Raw genomic sequence first — 17,452 nt, forward strand, 5'->3', positions numbered from 1 at the left:
TTATGGAACAGTGGCTAACTTCTTCAGACTAGGGTCATGTGACAGAGAAGTCCGTCACTGGCCGTGGGCAGCGTTTAGTACACTAACACACACACACACACACATTCATCGCACCTCCCTGCTCCGTTATCAGCTACGCTAACAATGTGGGTCGACACACAAGTTAACTTCTCTATCTTAGTACATACATTTCACACGTTACTCTTACCTTCCATCAGTAACAGTTTATGGTATAAAGAATATACAGACAAGTGTTCATGTTTAATTTAAGTAACGTTTATTATACTTATGGTAATCGGACTGACTTTGTAGTGCCTGTCCCGAATGGCTCGTTCATGTAAATGGGCATATTGAAAGACACCATGTCAGTAGTGATGTGATTTTGTAAATGGTATATTGTATCATGAAAAACATGTTGTAATGTATATAATTCATTGTTTACCTGAGTGGAAAATTAAGGTAATTGCTTAATTAATTAGTGCTGGGTATGTTCTAATGGGAGTGTTTCCCCTACAAAAGGAGCCTCTCTTTCAGTTCAAGGAGGGAGCCATTTTGGATTTAGCTGTTGATGGGGCAGCATTGTTTTGAGCTGTCCCATAATGGATACTTTGGATGGCAGTACTGTTTTTCTTCCTGATTCACTATGTAAATAAACATCTTTGCACAGAATAACTTTTGCGGCTCCGCCATCTTTTTATTTGGTAGTTAGTTTTTTCAGTTTAGCCTTCTGGCCTACTCTATGTGACAGGTCCTTTTTTTTTTTTTTTCCGCCTGACTGGTGTGCCCAAAGTAAACTGCCTGTTGCTCAGGCCCTGATGCCGGGATATGCATATAATTGGTACAATTGGAAAGAAAACACTCTGAAGTTTGTATAAATGTTAAAACAATGCAGGATACTATAACACAATAGTTATGGTAGGCATTTACGTTCCTGAATTTGATATGTAGAAGGCTAACAGATGAACTGTCAGTATACTCAGTTGAACTGTTGGCGTTAATAGTTGCCCTCCAGTGGGTGGAGGACATACAACCTGTTAGCATTATAATATGCTCAGATTCTCTGTCTCTATTGAATAGTTTATCATCTGGTAAATCTAATAGGATGGACCTACTATTGGAGGTATTAATGTTAGAATGGAGAATTGAGAGAATGGGTGTAGTAGTGAGATTCTGCTGGGTCCCAACACATTTGGGTGTGGAAGGGAATTTCATTGTAGACCAATTAGCCGAAAGAAGATCTTGAAACAAGATATAATTGATATTAATGTTCCACTGGGTAGAGCCGAGGCCAAATGTAAGATCAGAGCCATTTTGATACATGTATGGCAGAAGAGATGAGACACTGAGCCCAAGGGCCGGCATTTGTATGCCCTCCATAGAAAGGTTTGTGGACCAAGATTCAAAGATCAGATTAGGAAGGAAGAGGTGGTGTTTGCTCGATTGCACTTAGGACATTATACATTGAACTCATCATCTGGTTGGCAAGCATGTGAATAGTTTCTGTCTGGTGTGTATGGTCGATGAAATTGTTTAGCATGTATTGTTATATTGTTGTAAGTATGTTGAAGAGGGGGAAAGATTTTTATTTTATTTATTTTATTTTACCTTTATTTAACCAGGTAGGCAAGTTGAGAACAAGTTCTCATTTACAATTGCGACCTGGCCAAGATAAAGCAAAGCAGTTCGACAGATAAAACGACACAGAGTTACACATGGAGTAAAAACAAACATACAGTCAATAATGCAGTGTAAACAAGTCTATATACAATGTGAGCAAATGAGGTGAGAAGGGAGGTAAAGGCAAAAAAGGCCATGATGGCAAAGTAAATACAATATAGCAAGTAAAATACTGGAATGGTAGTTTTGCAATGGAAGAATGTGCAAAGTAGAAATAAAAAAATAATGGGGTGCAAAGGAGCAAAATAAATTAATTAATTAAAATTAAATACAGTTGGGAAAGAGGTAGTTGTTTGGGCTAAATTATAGGTGGGCTATGTACAGGTGCAGTAATCTGTGAGCTGCTCTGACAGTTGGTGCTTAAAGCTAGTGAGGGAGATAAGTGTTTCCAGTTTCAGAGATTTTTGTAGTTCGTTCCAGTCATTGGCAGCAGAGAACTGGAAGGAGAGGCGGCCAAAGAAAGAATTGGTTTTGGGGGTGACTAGAGAGATATACCTGCTGGAGCGTGTGCTACAGGTGGGAGATGCTATGGTGACCAGCGAGCTGAGATAAGGGGGGACTTTACCTAGCAGGGTCTTGTAGATGACATGGAGCCAGTGGGTTTGGCGACGAGTATGAAGCGAGGGCCAGCCAACGAGAGCGTACAGGTCGCAATGGTGGGTAGTATATGGGGCTTTGGTGATAAAACGGATTGCACTGTGATAGACTGCATCCAATTTGTTGAGTAGGGTATTGGAGGCTAATTTGTAAATGACATCGCCAAAGTCGAGGATTGGTAGGATGGTCAGTTTTACAAGGGTATGTTTGGCAGCATGAGTGAAGGATGCTTTGTTGCGAAATAGGAAGCCAATTCTAGATTTAACTTTGGATTGGAGATGTTTGATATGGGTCTGGAAGGAGAGTTTACAGTCTAACCAGACACCTAAGTATTTGTAGTTGTCCACGTATTCTAAGTCAGAGCCGTCCAGAGTAGTGATGTTGGACAGGCGGGTAGGTGCAGGTAGCGATCGGTTGAAGAGCATGCATTTAGTTTTACTTGTATTTAAGAGCAATTGGAGGCCACGGAAGGAGAGTTGTATGGCATTGAAGCTTGCCTGGAGGGTTGTTAACACAGTGTCCAAAGAAGGGCCGGAAGTATACAGAATGGTGTCGTCTGCGTAGAGGTGGATCAGGGACTCACCAGCAGCAAGAGCGACCTCATTGATGTATACAGAGAAGAGAGTCGGTCCAAGAATTGAACCCTGTGGCACCCCCATAGAGACTGCCAGAGGTCCGGACAGCAGACCCTCCGATTTGACACACTGAACTCTATCAGAGAAGTAGTTGGTGAACCAGGCGAGGCAATCATTTGAGAAACCAAGGCTGTCGAGTCTGCCGATGAGGATATGGTGATTGACAGAGTCGAAAGCCTTGGCCAGATCAATGAATACGGCTGCACAGTAATGTTTCTTATCGATGGCGGTTAAGATATCGAAGTGTAGGGTCATTGAGGTTGGGCGAGGTTGGGGTGGGAGGGTTGCAAGGGATTTGGGGGGTGGGGAGGGTCTAGTAGAAGTTAGTTGGGCTCTTTGTTATTTTCTCAGAAGTACTGAGTTAGGTAGGAGGATTTAGAAATGTTGCAAACCTTGAGGTGGAGGAGTGGTCTAAGACACTGCATCTCAGTGCAAGAGGTGTCACTGCATTCCCTGGTTCAAATCCAGGCTGCATCACATCCGGCAGTGATTAGGAGTCCCTTAGTGCACAATTGGCCCAGTGTCATTTGACGTAGGCCGTAAATAAGAATTTGTTCATAACTTTGTTGCCTAGTCACATAAAGGTTAGATTTAAAAGTAACCACACACTCCAGCACAGTAGGTGGCGGCATGCACCTTTAATGTTGGTTTGCAGACCACCGTTATGAAGACGACGACGTAAGGTCAACACAATCGTGCATTAGATGACGGGTTCGGGGGGTACTATTTTTAATTTTTTCGCATTCTATTTAGTACACTAGTCTGGGTATTTGGACATACTATCTGTATGGGGGTAGTAGACGTTGGTCTATTATTAACTTGCCTCCTCCATCCTTTGGAAGGAAGCATATTAGCGTGAATCATTAGCTTATCCTATGCAGTATATGGTCTATTGGAAGTCTACTGAGCAGGCTAGATGAATATATGAATTTTAGTAAGTTAAGAGTTTGAGTTTAATTAAAAGTAGAGAAAATCCGAAGCCGAGAAAATGACATCATTCTTGTAATGACATGCGTTGCAATTGACCCAATGTGCTCTTAGTAAGTCCAAAAGATCTGCTTTCTGAAAGCCAAGACCTCAAAGCATATGTCAGGCTGACCACTATAATTTTCCAGGTCTTATTTCAAGCCTTAAACTTCTCAATAAAGGACCCTTGTTTTGGTACGTTGTAGATACAGTAAAATACTCTGATACATAGTTTTGATTGGCAATAGCCAGGAAGTGAAGTAGTGCCCTAGGAAAACAAAGGCAGTGCCATATCAAAGCATCTGACACAACTTAAGGTTGTAATTGAATCAAGCATGCCAATAATATGGACAAGTTTTCCACAATGAGATGAATAGGCAGAGATCTCAGAGAGAGAGAGCAGCACAACGGGTTGCAATCCCCTTTTAGAAGAGTACAAAGGCATGCTGTTCTATGCCCGTTGTGCTGCTCTCTCTCTCTGAGATCACTGTTCAGTTTCCATGTGGGCTACAGCATATAATGTGTGTGACTCTAGGAGGGAGAGAGGGGGTTAAGTCTGATGATAATATATCAATGATCTGTAGAGTATCTGAAGAGATGCACTATCTGAAAGGTTGTTGTTTATTATTATTTCCATGTAGATTGTGCATATTACACTATACTTTTGAATACGTCACTCACACTATTGTGGTGTTGCCTAACACTTTGCTTACATCCCTGTACTGCCGACCCGGATCGCCATCCCGAGTCTATAATTAGCGAGGGAAATACAATAAAAGAAAGAATATACTATCAAAAAAGATGTCACAACATATGTTTTTATTACCTTATTACAAAAATACCAACTGCTTCCTGTGCTGGTGCCATATAACACAAACAGAGCCAATGGGGGTTAAATAGCTTTGCTGCAAAGCACACAGACATGTTAGTGTGTCAGTCCATTTAATTTCTGTTCAGGTCCTCTGTATGTCCAGAGCTGCATGGGGCAATGTAATTAGAAAGCACAGGGAATGACAATATAAACACCTCAACACTTGTACTGTAAGTCCTACAGTGTAGAAGAAACTGAAGTTGAGTGTAAAAGCCATAGACAACCACATTTTCAGCAACACATTGTGCCTCATTAGGAATAATAATTGGCAAAAAGGGCCCACTTAGGGGAGTGTTTCCATTACTCTTTCACATCGGTTGTTAACCTGAAAGTAAGTGTCGCCTGTGTGGATTAAACTGATATGCACTCACAGCTCGACCTTGATGAGGCGACCTTTAATAACCTTTCAGTTCATCATCTCTGTCCTGTCAACTTTGAGAAAAAGGGTCACAGTTTGTTGGGGCATGTCTCTCCAGCAGATGGCTAGTCAGCGATCAGCATCTAGGCCTACATCATTTAAAATTTAAGGTAGTCCTCTTCCATCAATCCGGTGTCACAGTCAGTTCACTGTCAGTCATACAACATTGGGGATATAATTATTGTGCGTAGTATTAATGATAAAGTTAGAGTGGCTGTGAGTCAGTCGTTTGGGAGGGCAGAAAGTTCACAATCCCAATCAAATGGCCCAGGATATGTTAGCCGCATGTTCCTTGGCCTTCATCCGCAGCACGGCGATGCTGGATGAGCGTCTCTCGAACTCAGGCTTGGCCTCGAACGGGTGTCCGTTGGGTGAGGGTGTGAGGAGAGAGTCAGCCGTGAAAAAGTTGTTGATGGAGACGTGTCCAAACTGGTTCTGCTGGTTAGGGAAGCCCACATACCCGTGGTCGGCTGCGGAGCGGGGGGAGTGGGAGTAGGAGGTTACACAGGGAGGAGATCCACGGGGGAGCATGCAGGAGGACACCATTGAGCCACTGGGAGCAGGGCTGGGCCACAGGTTGTTGGGGATCTGGGAAGGGAAATGATAGGTCATTTATCTGGTTATTGATTGACCTTTCTATTCTATCAGGAAAGTTGAATGATCTTCATTATGAATTGCTGCTGACGTTTTGAATATTCATAATCCAATTGTGTGTATTATCAAGGTTTTCTATTTTCTTCTCATTAGTTCTATTAATAAGGAGACATTTTCTTTGACAAAGTGTCATCTTTTTAGATTTATCAGTCATTACATTTTAGACAACAATAATATATGATATACCATTTCATCCAAATGTGTAACTTTAGAACAGGCTACTTCAGATGGGGTGGCAGTAACCTAATGGTTAGAGCGTTGGGCCAGTAACTGAAAGGTTGCTGGATCGAATCCCTGTAGAATCTGTCGTTCTACCCCTGAACAAGGAAGTTAAACCTGTTAACTCTTCCCCGGTATGCCTTCATTGTATATAATAATTTGTTCTCAACTGACTTGCCTAGTAAAATAAATGAAAAATAGCCTACAGTATATAGCTTAGGCTACCAGACCAGATGTCAGAAATTGTATTCCTGATTCATTAGGAAAAATCACATCTTGAAGATTAGTATCTGCACCCATCCTTCCCCTTGCAACTACTGTAACATCCCTGCCAAATGTTGGTTTACAGACGCATCTAGAAACTTAATTGTGGTGGGGGTGAAGATTTTGCTATGGTTTGGTGGTCGTATGTAATGACGGTTTGTTTAGCGTTGCATGGGGATTTCATTTCATTTTCAACTGGTTACAATCAAAATTATTTCCATAAACAGATGACATCAGAGAGCATATCAGATATGACCTCAATGATCTGTAAATATAGTCAAATTTTTGGAACAAACGTAATATTTTTAAACAGAACCAGACTCTGCTTTTTCATAGAAATGTCCATGTCCAACCCACAAAAATGCAATTTATGTTCCCCCCTAAAGTATTTACAAGGAATAAATAATCAACTTTGAACTGAATTGAGTCATGGCCGTAAATCAAACAGTAAGATACATGGACATGCTTCAATCCCCCACTTAGCATCTGTACCATAGAATTAGAAATTAGAACACTAGAATGGGCATGAACCTTCTTATGATGGGATAAAGATCAGGGCCCTGTTGCATAAAATGTTACCCTTAAGGGTTTGACTGAAGGAATAATGTTCCCTTACCTAAGGGAATTGTTTAAGGGCATGGTATAGAGCCTCAAAAATACTTTAGGTAAGGGCATATTTGAGGGGTTTTATGGTAGTTTAAAGGCACATATGGCAGAAGGAGTATCTGGTTACCGTGGAGATGGCCTGATTCACTGACTAAACATCTACAGTAGTCAAAGAGATCACTTTCATTTTGTGAGATAGCAAAATGGAACTTCTACAATCAAAAAGGACAACCAAATTGATTCAGGAGATAATAAACCACGTTTCTTGACATCGTTTTTTCTCCAACTTGTTTATATGACTTTCTAATACATCAAGCTAACTAGCCAGCTAGCTTTGTAGCCATATATTGTGCACCTTGCATTGTTTAGCTATGTAGCTAGCTGGTTAATGTTTTCCTTTTGTAACCAGAGCACCACAAAATGGTGTTTACATTGATACCCATACTGAATGAAGCAGGTAAGGGACCTCATGGGCACCCTTAACTTTATTTAAGGGGGAAATGTACCTTAAAAATGTTTGTGCAACTGACTTAAAGTTAAGGAAACTTTAAGGGAAAAGATAAGGGGAAAATATACTTAAGGTGTTTTATGCAACCAGGCCCAGTCAGGGAGTTGGTCAATCATGGTTTGCCAGTGCTGTGATAAGTGTTTATCTGTACTGTAGCTAGCTAGGCAGACAGCTATCTGTTAGCTCGCTAGGCAGACAGTTTTAGAGGAATGATTCTATTAATTTTTCAAATTAACTGCCAATATGCCGACATTCCAATCAAATGATACACTCAATCCTCAGCCATACATTGGTTGAAATCAGTTGATGATAGGACTTAGACAAGTTGTAAATGCATATAGTAGCACTCACAGCTTTCCAAGAAAACCAAGATGTTTACATTTATTGTCTGTTTAAATATATTTTCGAGGCTATATATAGACTATATGAAATTGGTAGGCTATAAAACCTGTATAAATGTTTTTTTATAATTATATGACAATATTTTAGGTTGACAATATTTATATTACAGAATTTCTGATATAGCCTATCACATGCCTTAGCCTACATGTATTTTCATGCATAAGTGAAATTACTGTAGGATTATGCCTCGGGTTTGGGTTTCCCCCTTGACCGATATGACTGCCATTTGCTTCATAATTTATTTTAAAGGGATGCGTTTTGGCAGTCCCTTATGGCTTTACGTCTTATATTGGCTTTAAAGGAGCAAATGAAGAAATGTAACCGCTCTCAAATTCATGGACTGAGCTATATGGATACAAGTACTGCCCTGGACCATGTTTTTAGGATGTACAGTGTTTGTACAGTGTTTACAATTACATAATTTACAAACAAAGGTGTAAAACAAGCTTATATTTTCGGTTCTGAAGAGGTAAGAGAATTGAACTAAGCTCATAAGTTATATTATTTAAGAATCAATGGTTATATATGTGTGTGTATATATATATATATATATATATATATATATATATATATATATATATATATATATATATATATCACAATATGATATACCAAAAATGAATGTAGCAATCAGTGATTGCCCTTTTAAAAGCCCATACGCCTAAACTAGCCTCCACCCATTGACTGGATAAATAATTTTCAGAGAAATCTGAGATGCCATTAATTTCAATGGTTTGCCGAGATACATTCTAAATCAACTTTCAAAGTCTTATCTAAAATATGGTGCATAGCATACATCTTATTAACATAGGCCTATGTCAAGGATGCTCAATATATCAAGGTGCGGTGGCAAGCAAGAGCATTATCATTTGATTTAATATACTAAATGTGCAGGCTACTAACCTACCTAGGCTACACTTGAAAATACAAAAGAAAAGTTAGTGTGGCTAAATACGCATGATGGGCTCTAATTATTGTTAACAATTACCAAGTATTACACCAAAATCAAATGATTAATTCCATATGATAGAGAAGTTCAATTATTCTAGCAAAAAGTATTCAAAAGTGGTAATTAAACCGTGTCTCTGGTAAAAGCGCAAACTTGCTTGTGAGTAGCTATCCGTCCTTGGCAACACTGATATGTCATATGTCGCTGCAAAATGACTTTTTGCCTGTTGAATCTGCCCATAACGTTCTCTTTTTCTCCACTTGGCTCTTCTGTTTTGAAACCACACCTAGAGGGAGAAATAGAGAAATATAATCAAACTTTTCCTAAACAGAACTGAGCATATGGGCCTATAGGCTATAGCCTAGGCTAATTTGGCAACGTGGTGTAGGCTACCCTTATTTTTCGGCATGATATTGTCTGTAGACAATATTTGGTGACACAGGCCTAATAATTACATGAGCACTGAGATACAATCCATTTTAAATAACGTGCGTACATTTGTGATTCACAGTATATCATGTATTACTATTTTTTTTAATAGGAACTCCGTCCGCATTTAAATGTACCTTTGAAAGTTGTAATAGTAGAATGCAGGAGGTGCAATTTCCAAATTGGGTAGTGCATCACCAGTACCTCTTGTCATGTTAGTCATTTTATACCTTAGAGAGCTTTTTAGAACTTGTCAGAAATGTCCAGATCAACTAGCCGATGTCAGTTAACGCTTTTATTTCGTTTTTTTTGCCTATAGTTATTGTTGTCATTTTTTAGTCTCTCAAATATCACATGAATACACATTAGACATTGCAAAATATATAAAATTGCAAGGCCAGAGGCCAGTGTGCATTAACTTTAAAACGGCAACATTTTATTTGCACCTCATGACAAAATGTTTAGAAATAAGCTTTAAATGTCCAACAACAAGAAGGGTGTGAACAGTTTGTATCATGAACAGTGCTTGTGCCCATAGAAATAGACCTGGCGCGTGCGCAGGGGTGGGCGCAGGATGTTCCCCAATGCTGTGGAAAGGTTTTGGAACCCCCTGGTCTAGAGATTAACTGAATGAAAGTGAGAGAGAAGTAGACCTACCTGCACTCTGGCCTCGGTTAGCTCCGTTCTCATCGCCAGCTGTTCTCTCACATAAACATCTGGGTAATGAGTTTTCTGAAACACCTTCTCCAACTCCTCCAGCTGTGCGCTCGTGAACGTCGTCCTGTGCCGCCTCTTCTTACTGCTCGATATGTTACTGTCACACTTGTCACTGATTTCGTACAAATCCGTTTTCTCCTGACCTGCCATTACCGGCGAGTCCCTCAGATTGCAACAGTTGACTATCGACCTACCGAGGTCCACGTGCAAGGTATCTTCTTCAGTTTTGGGGACACCATAATTCGCTACAGGAAAGAAATAGAAAAGTATTATTATTAATATGATACATCAAAGTTTCTAGAATCTATTAGTATAAATAAATAAACTAAAACATAGTTTAAAATAGTGTTATTTTAGATAACAGGGCTATTCATAAATTCGGCTACTTTAAAAATGTTTTTTTGTCCTTTTATAGGCCCAATAACACGTTAGCAGAATCTTTCAATCTTGCAACAATACTGGTATATATGCTGGCTGCCAGATGCTACATTATAAGGTCATCTTTGCACAACAGGCAAGTGACAGGCCTATAAAGAATATTGACAACTCTATTTAATGTAAGAGATGTTGTATAAGCCCATTTGTTCTCTAACTATAAGCAGTTAATGTAAACAAATTTGCACGTTTGCATTTCCGTTTTGATCACGGTTGATATTATTAATATTATTATTGACAAAGCCAGAAACACATATTTTCAAAACTACACTTTCTAGGATATTCATCATTTTATGACATTTAAAATATGACCACAACTGCCCATTGCTCTTTCAAGGTATTCCTAATATAAAGATATATAAAAAACTAAATTGCCTCAATCCAATAGCTTTCTGGCATTCAAACAGTTTTTTGGACAGCACTAAGAATGACATAACACATAAAAAACTGACTTGTTTGAGATATGGCACATACTTTTCGTTTCACATGCGTAAAATAACCTAATACATATTTGCTTCAATAACATTTGGGTAACGCTTTTAGCTTGCAGGTATAGCCTTACAAATCTCATCAATAACACATCCAGCATACACATTTCTCCGGCAGTTGAAAAATATATTTGGTAACGCTTTATGCACGCACAGTGAAAAGGGGCCAGTAACTAACCGTTTTGTTCTCCACACGGTGAGGACCGCTCTATTCGCGTGTTGTGCTCGGTGGTCTGTAGCCCGAAAGCCTGCACACACTTGGGCGAGGTTTTGCTGTAGTACTGTACACTGTCCAAACTCTCCATAACTTGGTCCAACCCGCTGCCAGAGCCCATGTAATAGTCGCTGCTCTTAATCGCTTGACACTTCAATGCGAATTTATCGTTCACGTATTCCATCATCATCTTCTTCTTCCTCAGATCCCGTCGCTCAAATTAATCTTGTCAACTGACCAAATAGAATTTCTGTTGACGTTCGACAAAATGGAGCATCTATCTAGGTTACCCTGGTAAGACAATAATTCGCCAAAGCCGTTAGTTTGTCTAGTCTTAAAGGCACTTAGCTATGGTCCCTTTATAAAGGGAGGGAGAGGGGGTTCATTGAAGAAGCCTCCCTACATTTGAATATGGAGCAGTTAATTATAACTCCTCCCACAATCCAAACCAGACACACATTAAGGGATTCTCGACCCTAGAAAGGATCTAAAATCAAACAATGACATTGAATGTCATTTACAACACGTTTAGATACCCCAAATAAAGAGAGGTAACCTAGTGATTTATCTAGCCTACTGCAAATTGAGACTGCAAATACAATTTGTAATGGCTAATTTAAACGGAAGATTGTCTTCTACACTCACTTGGCAATTCAAGTTTCTGGTTGAAATCGGCCTATTGCTGTAATAATCGGAAGAACTACTTTCATGGCAATATATTTAGGAAAATATAAATCCACAGTATAACGATTTATGGAGATATTTAAAACATCTACAACTTTTTGGACTTCAAAACGATGCTTTTAAATGCAATACGTTCTCTAAAATGATGAATTCTAGGCCAATACAAAGTGTTGGTGGCTTTTTAGATAAATTATAGGCATTGCAATTAAGACGGATTTATGTGTGTGCTTTGAAAGACAGTTCTCCACTGTGTGCAAAATTGTGCTAATTCCTTTGCTCTACAGTATATATACTAATAATCATCATCATCTGCATTATTATTATTATTATTATTGTTGTTATTAATAATAATAATAATTATAAACGTTTCCCTCGTTTGGCATTTTCGTTGTTACGTTTCAGCACATTTGTTGTATTAACACAGCCAAAAAATATTCTGATTAGGCTATGCAAGGTTTTAAAAAATTCAGTAACATGTCTTGTTTGGTTTAGGTTTAATATGGGCCTATTGCCCATATTGCAATCCAGATATGTTCTAAATCTATAACACCCGAAGCATGCATGGATTAGTACACTGTCAGCGCGAGCCATTGTAGTTGAATGTCTTATTATCAAATTGAATCTATAATGTGCCAGTTTTTAACAGGGGATCAAAGAAAGTTCATAATGCAGGAATCATTATGGAATGATACGTATTATAAGGCGCTCGGGTGCTTAAAATTCGCAATGCATTTAGACAAATGCATCATATGGGTTTTGCATTTTAGTTTTACCAAAAATATGCTATTTAGTAATAGCTCAAGTTTGGGTGTTCCTCAATTGTGCTTGCCTTCCAGTATTTCCTAGCTAATAGTTCTGCATGTTTGTGAAGTGGGAATTTTATCACAACAGGACACTTTGGAAAACGTATTTGTAACTTTTGGGAAACGAATAAAGACGTGTACAGTGATGACATGGACATGTCAATGGAATCTGTGTGTCATGTTTATATCTCTCAATGTTCCGCAATGTTAATCGGATTTAGTGAGAGTCCCTGGAACTTCCAATAGGAGCAATATACAGTACTCACTGCAACTCACACTAAACCATGTGGCCGGCATATTCTTGTACGAGCAATGAATGCAATGCCCCGTCCAATTTAGCAGACCAAACTACATAACGAAAGACATGATGTCAGAATGGCCAGATATTATACATTTACCTATTAAACAGTTAATACTGCATTCGTGGTATGGTTTTGAGAACAACCACACGGGTGAATTTATATGGCAGGGAGAAACAATTGTGTGGACAAATGTATTAGCCATCACCACTGCATTATCATGTTGTGCGTAATTGCGTTAAACGTGTGTGTTTCATTTTCACTATATATTCTTTCACAAAGCCTAGCAATTTCGGGTGATATGAGTTTCAATGCAAAATTCGAGAAAGGCGTAAAATGAGGCTATTCATAACCTTTAAATGAAATAAAGATGCATTGAAGATAAATGTAATAGGGCTACATTGAAGAGGAAAAGTCTGCAATAAACAGTAAATAAATAAGAGGAAAACACGCCCCCCTCCTTATGACAAGAAGTACATTGCCACGAACCGAACTCTCTTCCACCCTCCTCCTTCCATACGGTGGGCCAATACCAACTGCCATGCAGACAATACTTAGCTGTGGTTTGCTATCGGGTCAATGATAATACCTGGGGTTGGACCGTGACACTCGAGGAAAAAAAATATGAGTGCAGGGGGATGTCTTATTGGGCTGCTAATGTGACCTCGCCATGCCGCCTCATGCTGAGGAGAAAATTCCAAAAGGTTGCGGCAGTTTGGCCTGTTGGTGGGCGGTGGACTGAGGACTCCTACCATGAGCGGCAAGTTCTTGAAAGTGGATAGGATGTTGGTTGTAATTGCGGCGGGTTTGCCATAAAGTAGGGTTTGAAATGGTGTCTAATAATGATATGTTTTTAAGTGAATTTTAAAAAGTTGATATTTAAAAAAATATATATGTCTGCTTTTTGAGACTGTTGCTTAGAAGAAAACGACTTTCAAGCGCAATAATTTATCAATTATTTGAGAAAATAATCTGAATATCATTATGGTAGAAATTAAGAACCGAAACGAGTAAAAAGTTATTTTTCAGACCAACGAGTGATCACTAAAGCAGCCTTGTTTAGCCTAGGTCTAAATAATACATATATTGGAAGTAGCGCGTTATCTAAGGCTCGAGCTAGGCAAAGCCACAGTGTCAGCTCTGATTTAGTGTCCGTTTTTATCAGTCACGTTCAATTCTTAGAAATATTGAAGGCTACTCTCAAAGCAAACAAAGTTTATTTTTGCAGTTATTAATTTTTGTTGCAGCCTGCCTATGATTCGCCACATAAACCTCCCTCCAAATGGTTACAAAACATTGTTTGTTTACTTTTCGTTTGTTTGTCTTTTGTTTTGCATGCTCACTGACAGGCATGCCTCCAAAACCCAAGCACTGAGTCAGTGTAAAATGTCATCTGGGACGGATTCAATGGTTACTAGTCTATTTAAAATGATAATAAACCACTAGTAGAGCTGGCCAAGATGAACCCATATTTAAGTCAGATGGCTATACTACTAACCGTGAGTGGGAAAACCATAAGCAAAATTGAAATCTATAAATTCCTAGTGCTCAAAAACTGAAATAATGGAGAAACATAGTAAGAGACTAACCTACATTTGTGATTATATTTATGAAGTTGACCATTCATGCTACAATTCAAGTTGACCACTCAACTCAAGGTTAGACTCAAGCATGATATATCACAACCCTGATCAGGCAGAGTCCAGTATGGCTGCATTTAGACAGGCAGCCCAATTCTGATATCTTCTCCACTAGTTGGTCTGTCTAAACATAGCCCTTTTTGGCTTCTACAGTATGTACTCTGTCTAGACAGACTAAAGAACTAAGAACACTTTGACACAGGGCTCCTCTTCAGACCTCCTCCTGTATTCTATTACACTGTTTGGGTCACCTCACCACAGACAGATTAACATTGTGATTTCTTCTCTCTCTCTCACTGCCAAACCCTCTAATATTCCTGTCTACATGACTAATATACAGCAAGCACACTTATTTCACCACAAACGTGAGTTCAGAGTGATTATGTATAGCCTAATGTAATCTATTAGGCAAACAAACGGATACAGTCTTGAATACATTGTGTGAATTACAGGGGTTAAGTTGGGGAGTGAATTCTTCTACTGCCTTATAATGAAAGACAGTGTACAGTCAGATTTTTAAATCCTGTTAACGATAATAAATGGAAGAGAAACCAATTGATAGAGACACACCCAATCCCAAATCCTAACACATGTGGTACTGAATTTAAGTATGTACATGAGTGGAGGTTCCTCAGAGGAGGAAGAGGAGGACCATGGCAACTTATTTCTGTCCTCCTCTGGATACATTGATTTTAATACAAAACCTAAGAGTCTCATGGTTCTTACACTCTTCCATGGATTTACACAGTAATTATGACAACTTTCAGAGGACGTCCTCCTACCTATCAGACCTGATATTTTGTCCACCCAATCAAAGGATCAGAGAATTAATCTAGTACTGAAAGCATAAGCTACAGCTAGCTAGCACTGCATTGCAAAGCATGTGGTGAGTAGTTGACTAAAAGAGAGAGAAATACAATAGTTGAACAGTTTTGAACAAATACTTGTCTTCAAAAATGAAGTAGAAGCAAGAGAGAGCGGGAGAGAGATCGAGAGCTAGCTATATATAGTAGTATTTTTTTCACTTTAATTTTCACTTACTTAGCTAGCTAGGTACTTTAGCCTACTCAAACAGAAAGTGATGCTATGTTAGCTGGCTGGATATATGGCTATACAACTCTGGAACTCTTCCAAGTCATAGTAAGCTTTTGGTGTAACTGCTAAACTGCTTGCTTTAGTGTAGACTGTACTGCAAGACTGTAACGGATTTACTAATACGTTCTCTTCCATTCTCCTCTTCTCTCCAGCTCCATCTATTTGTTTTCACATTCATTAATTTATCATTTCCAGCCAAAACACCAGCGAGAAACCTTCAACCCTGAAGTTAGCCACTCCGGTAGGGCAGTGTCTGTAGGAGGGATTCTGGAATCCAAATACATTGAACAATAACTATTGTAATCTGCAACTGGTAAATAAAGAAAACAACATTCTAATTCTAACATCAATGTTTGCGCTCTACTCAAAGCTGCGTCTGTTTCTGACATGCTGTGTGGCAACATCTCTGAAAAATGAGTCTGCAATGTAGCTTCAGATTTAGTCCAATCTGCAGACTACTGTGTATGTACTATATATATATATATATATATATATATATATATATATATATATATATATATATATATATATATTAGATCAAATAAACAAACTTGAATTGAATCATTATTTTAGAATATCACATTTATTTATCTTGATTATTATTATTAACAGCGGAGTAAAAGGGCCACTTGTTCATCTGAAGTAAATACATGTTTTCTTTAGATACAATATGCAGCATCTAAGATGAAACGCCTTGTCATTCTCAATTTTATTTTACCAAAAGGGTACTATACCACAGCAAAGACCAGTCATGATAGTTTGTCAGAAAAAGCAACATACACACACACACACACACACACACACACACACACACACACACACACACACACACACACACACACACACACACACACACACACACACACACACACACACACACACACACACACACACACACACACACACACACACACACACACACACACACACACACACACACACACACACATCCTAACAATTGGAACAGAGGAGTTCTGTTTCTTAATTCTGACCATCATCTGCATATTAACCGTGTCATTTGCTGAACGTTTTGGGACTTTGTTCCATACGTTCCGGTGTTGGCTGTGGTCGCATTAAGGCAGTGATATCCGAGCACAATGACCAGAATGAAAACGCCTGCAGATATTTGGGCTAATTTTTCGCCCATTGCTTTTAATGAATTTTCAGAAGACCCACGGATCCCAAGCTGAGAGTGTAAAGGAAGCTATAAGGAATTTTTGCATAGCAGACAAATAACATCTAAACTTTTGGGGGGAGGAAAGTTAAACAGTTCACGTCACAATGAAATGTCAACACATGCATATACTGTAAGTGACTGTCAAAAAGTTACTGCAAACAGAATTATTTTTGTCTTGGTTAATGTTTTAGACATACGGTGAATGCAGCTTAAACACATTTCTTGTTATGATTAACAAATGTGTTGTTACTAGTGCATTTTGTCCCTTTTCTTGCCCCCTCCCCAGCCACCACTCATCTGGAAGGGGTTGTCCCGGAAAAACATGAGCTCCTTTTTAGATGGGGCAGAGGTCACTATTTGGGGAGAAGGTGCTTTATTTTCTGCAGAAAAAGGGAAAGAAAAATACAATTCTAACAGAACTACATAATATATTGGCATATCACATATCAATATTTCTCAGGATAAAGTATTTTTGCCTTGATGCTCCTTGACTGAAGAGAAATATATTGAAATATATCGCATTCACTACGTGGACAAATGTATGTGGACACCTGCTCGTTGTACATCTCACTCCAAAATCATGGGCATCAATATGGAGTTGGTCCCCCCTTTGCTGCTATTACAGCCTCCACTTTTCTGGGAAAGCTTGCCCCTAGAGTTTGGAACATTGCTGCAGAGACTTGCTTCCATTCAGCCACAAGAGCA

At 39.0% G+C, this 17,452-nt stretch overlaps 1 protein-coding gene across 1 annotated transcript; it reads right to left on the reverse strand.

Annotated features, from left to right (window-relative positions):
- Nucleotides 1-4,679: 4,679 nt before the first annotated feature.
- On the reverse strand, nt 4,680-11,426 carry LOC109888719 (ALX homeobox protein 1). The gene is made up of 4 exons (XM_020479892.2): nt 11,014-11,426; nt 9,853-10,157; nt 8,924-9,052; nt 4,680-5,752 (listed from the first exon to the last, which is right to left on the reverse strand). Exons 1-4 carry the CDS (start codon nt 11,237-11,239, stop codon nt 5,423-5,425), a joined length of 990 nt encoding a protein of 329 aa, XP_020335481.1. The 5' UTR covers nt 11,240-11,426; the 3' UTR covers nt 4,680-5,422.
- Nucleotides 11,427-17,452: the final 6,026 nt, after the last annotated feature.

The sequence above is a fragment of the Oncorhynchus kisutch genome, linkage group LG4 (assembly GCF_002021735.2).
Source record: "Oncorhynchus kisutch isolate 150728-3 linkage group LG4, Okis_V2, whole genome shotgun sequence".
NCBI lineage: Eukaryota > Metazoa > Chordata > Actinopteri > Salmoniformes > Salmonidae > Oncorhynchus > Oncorhynchus kisutch.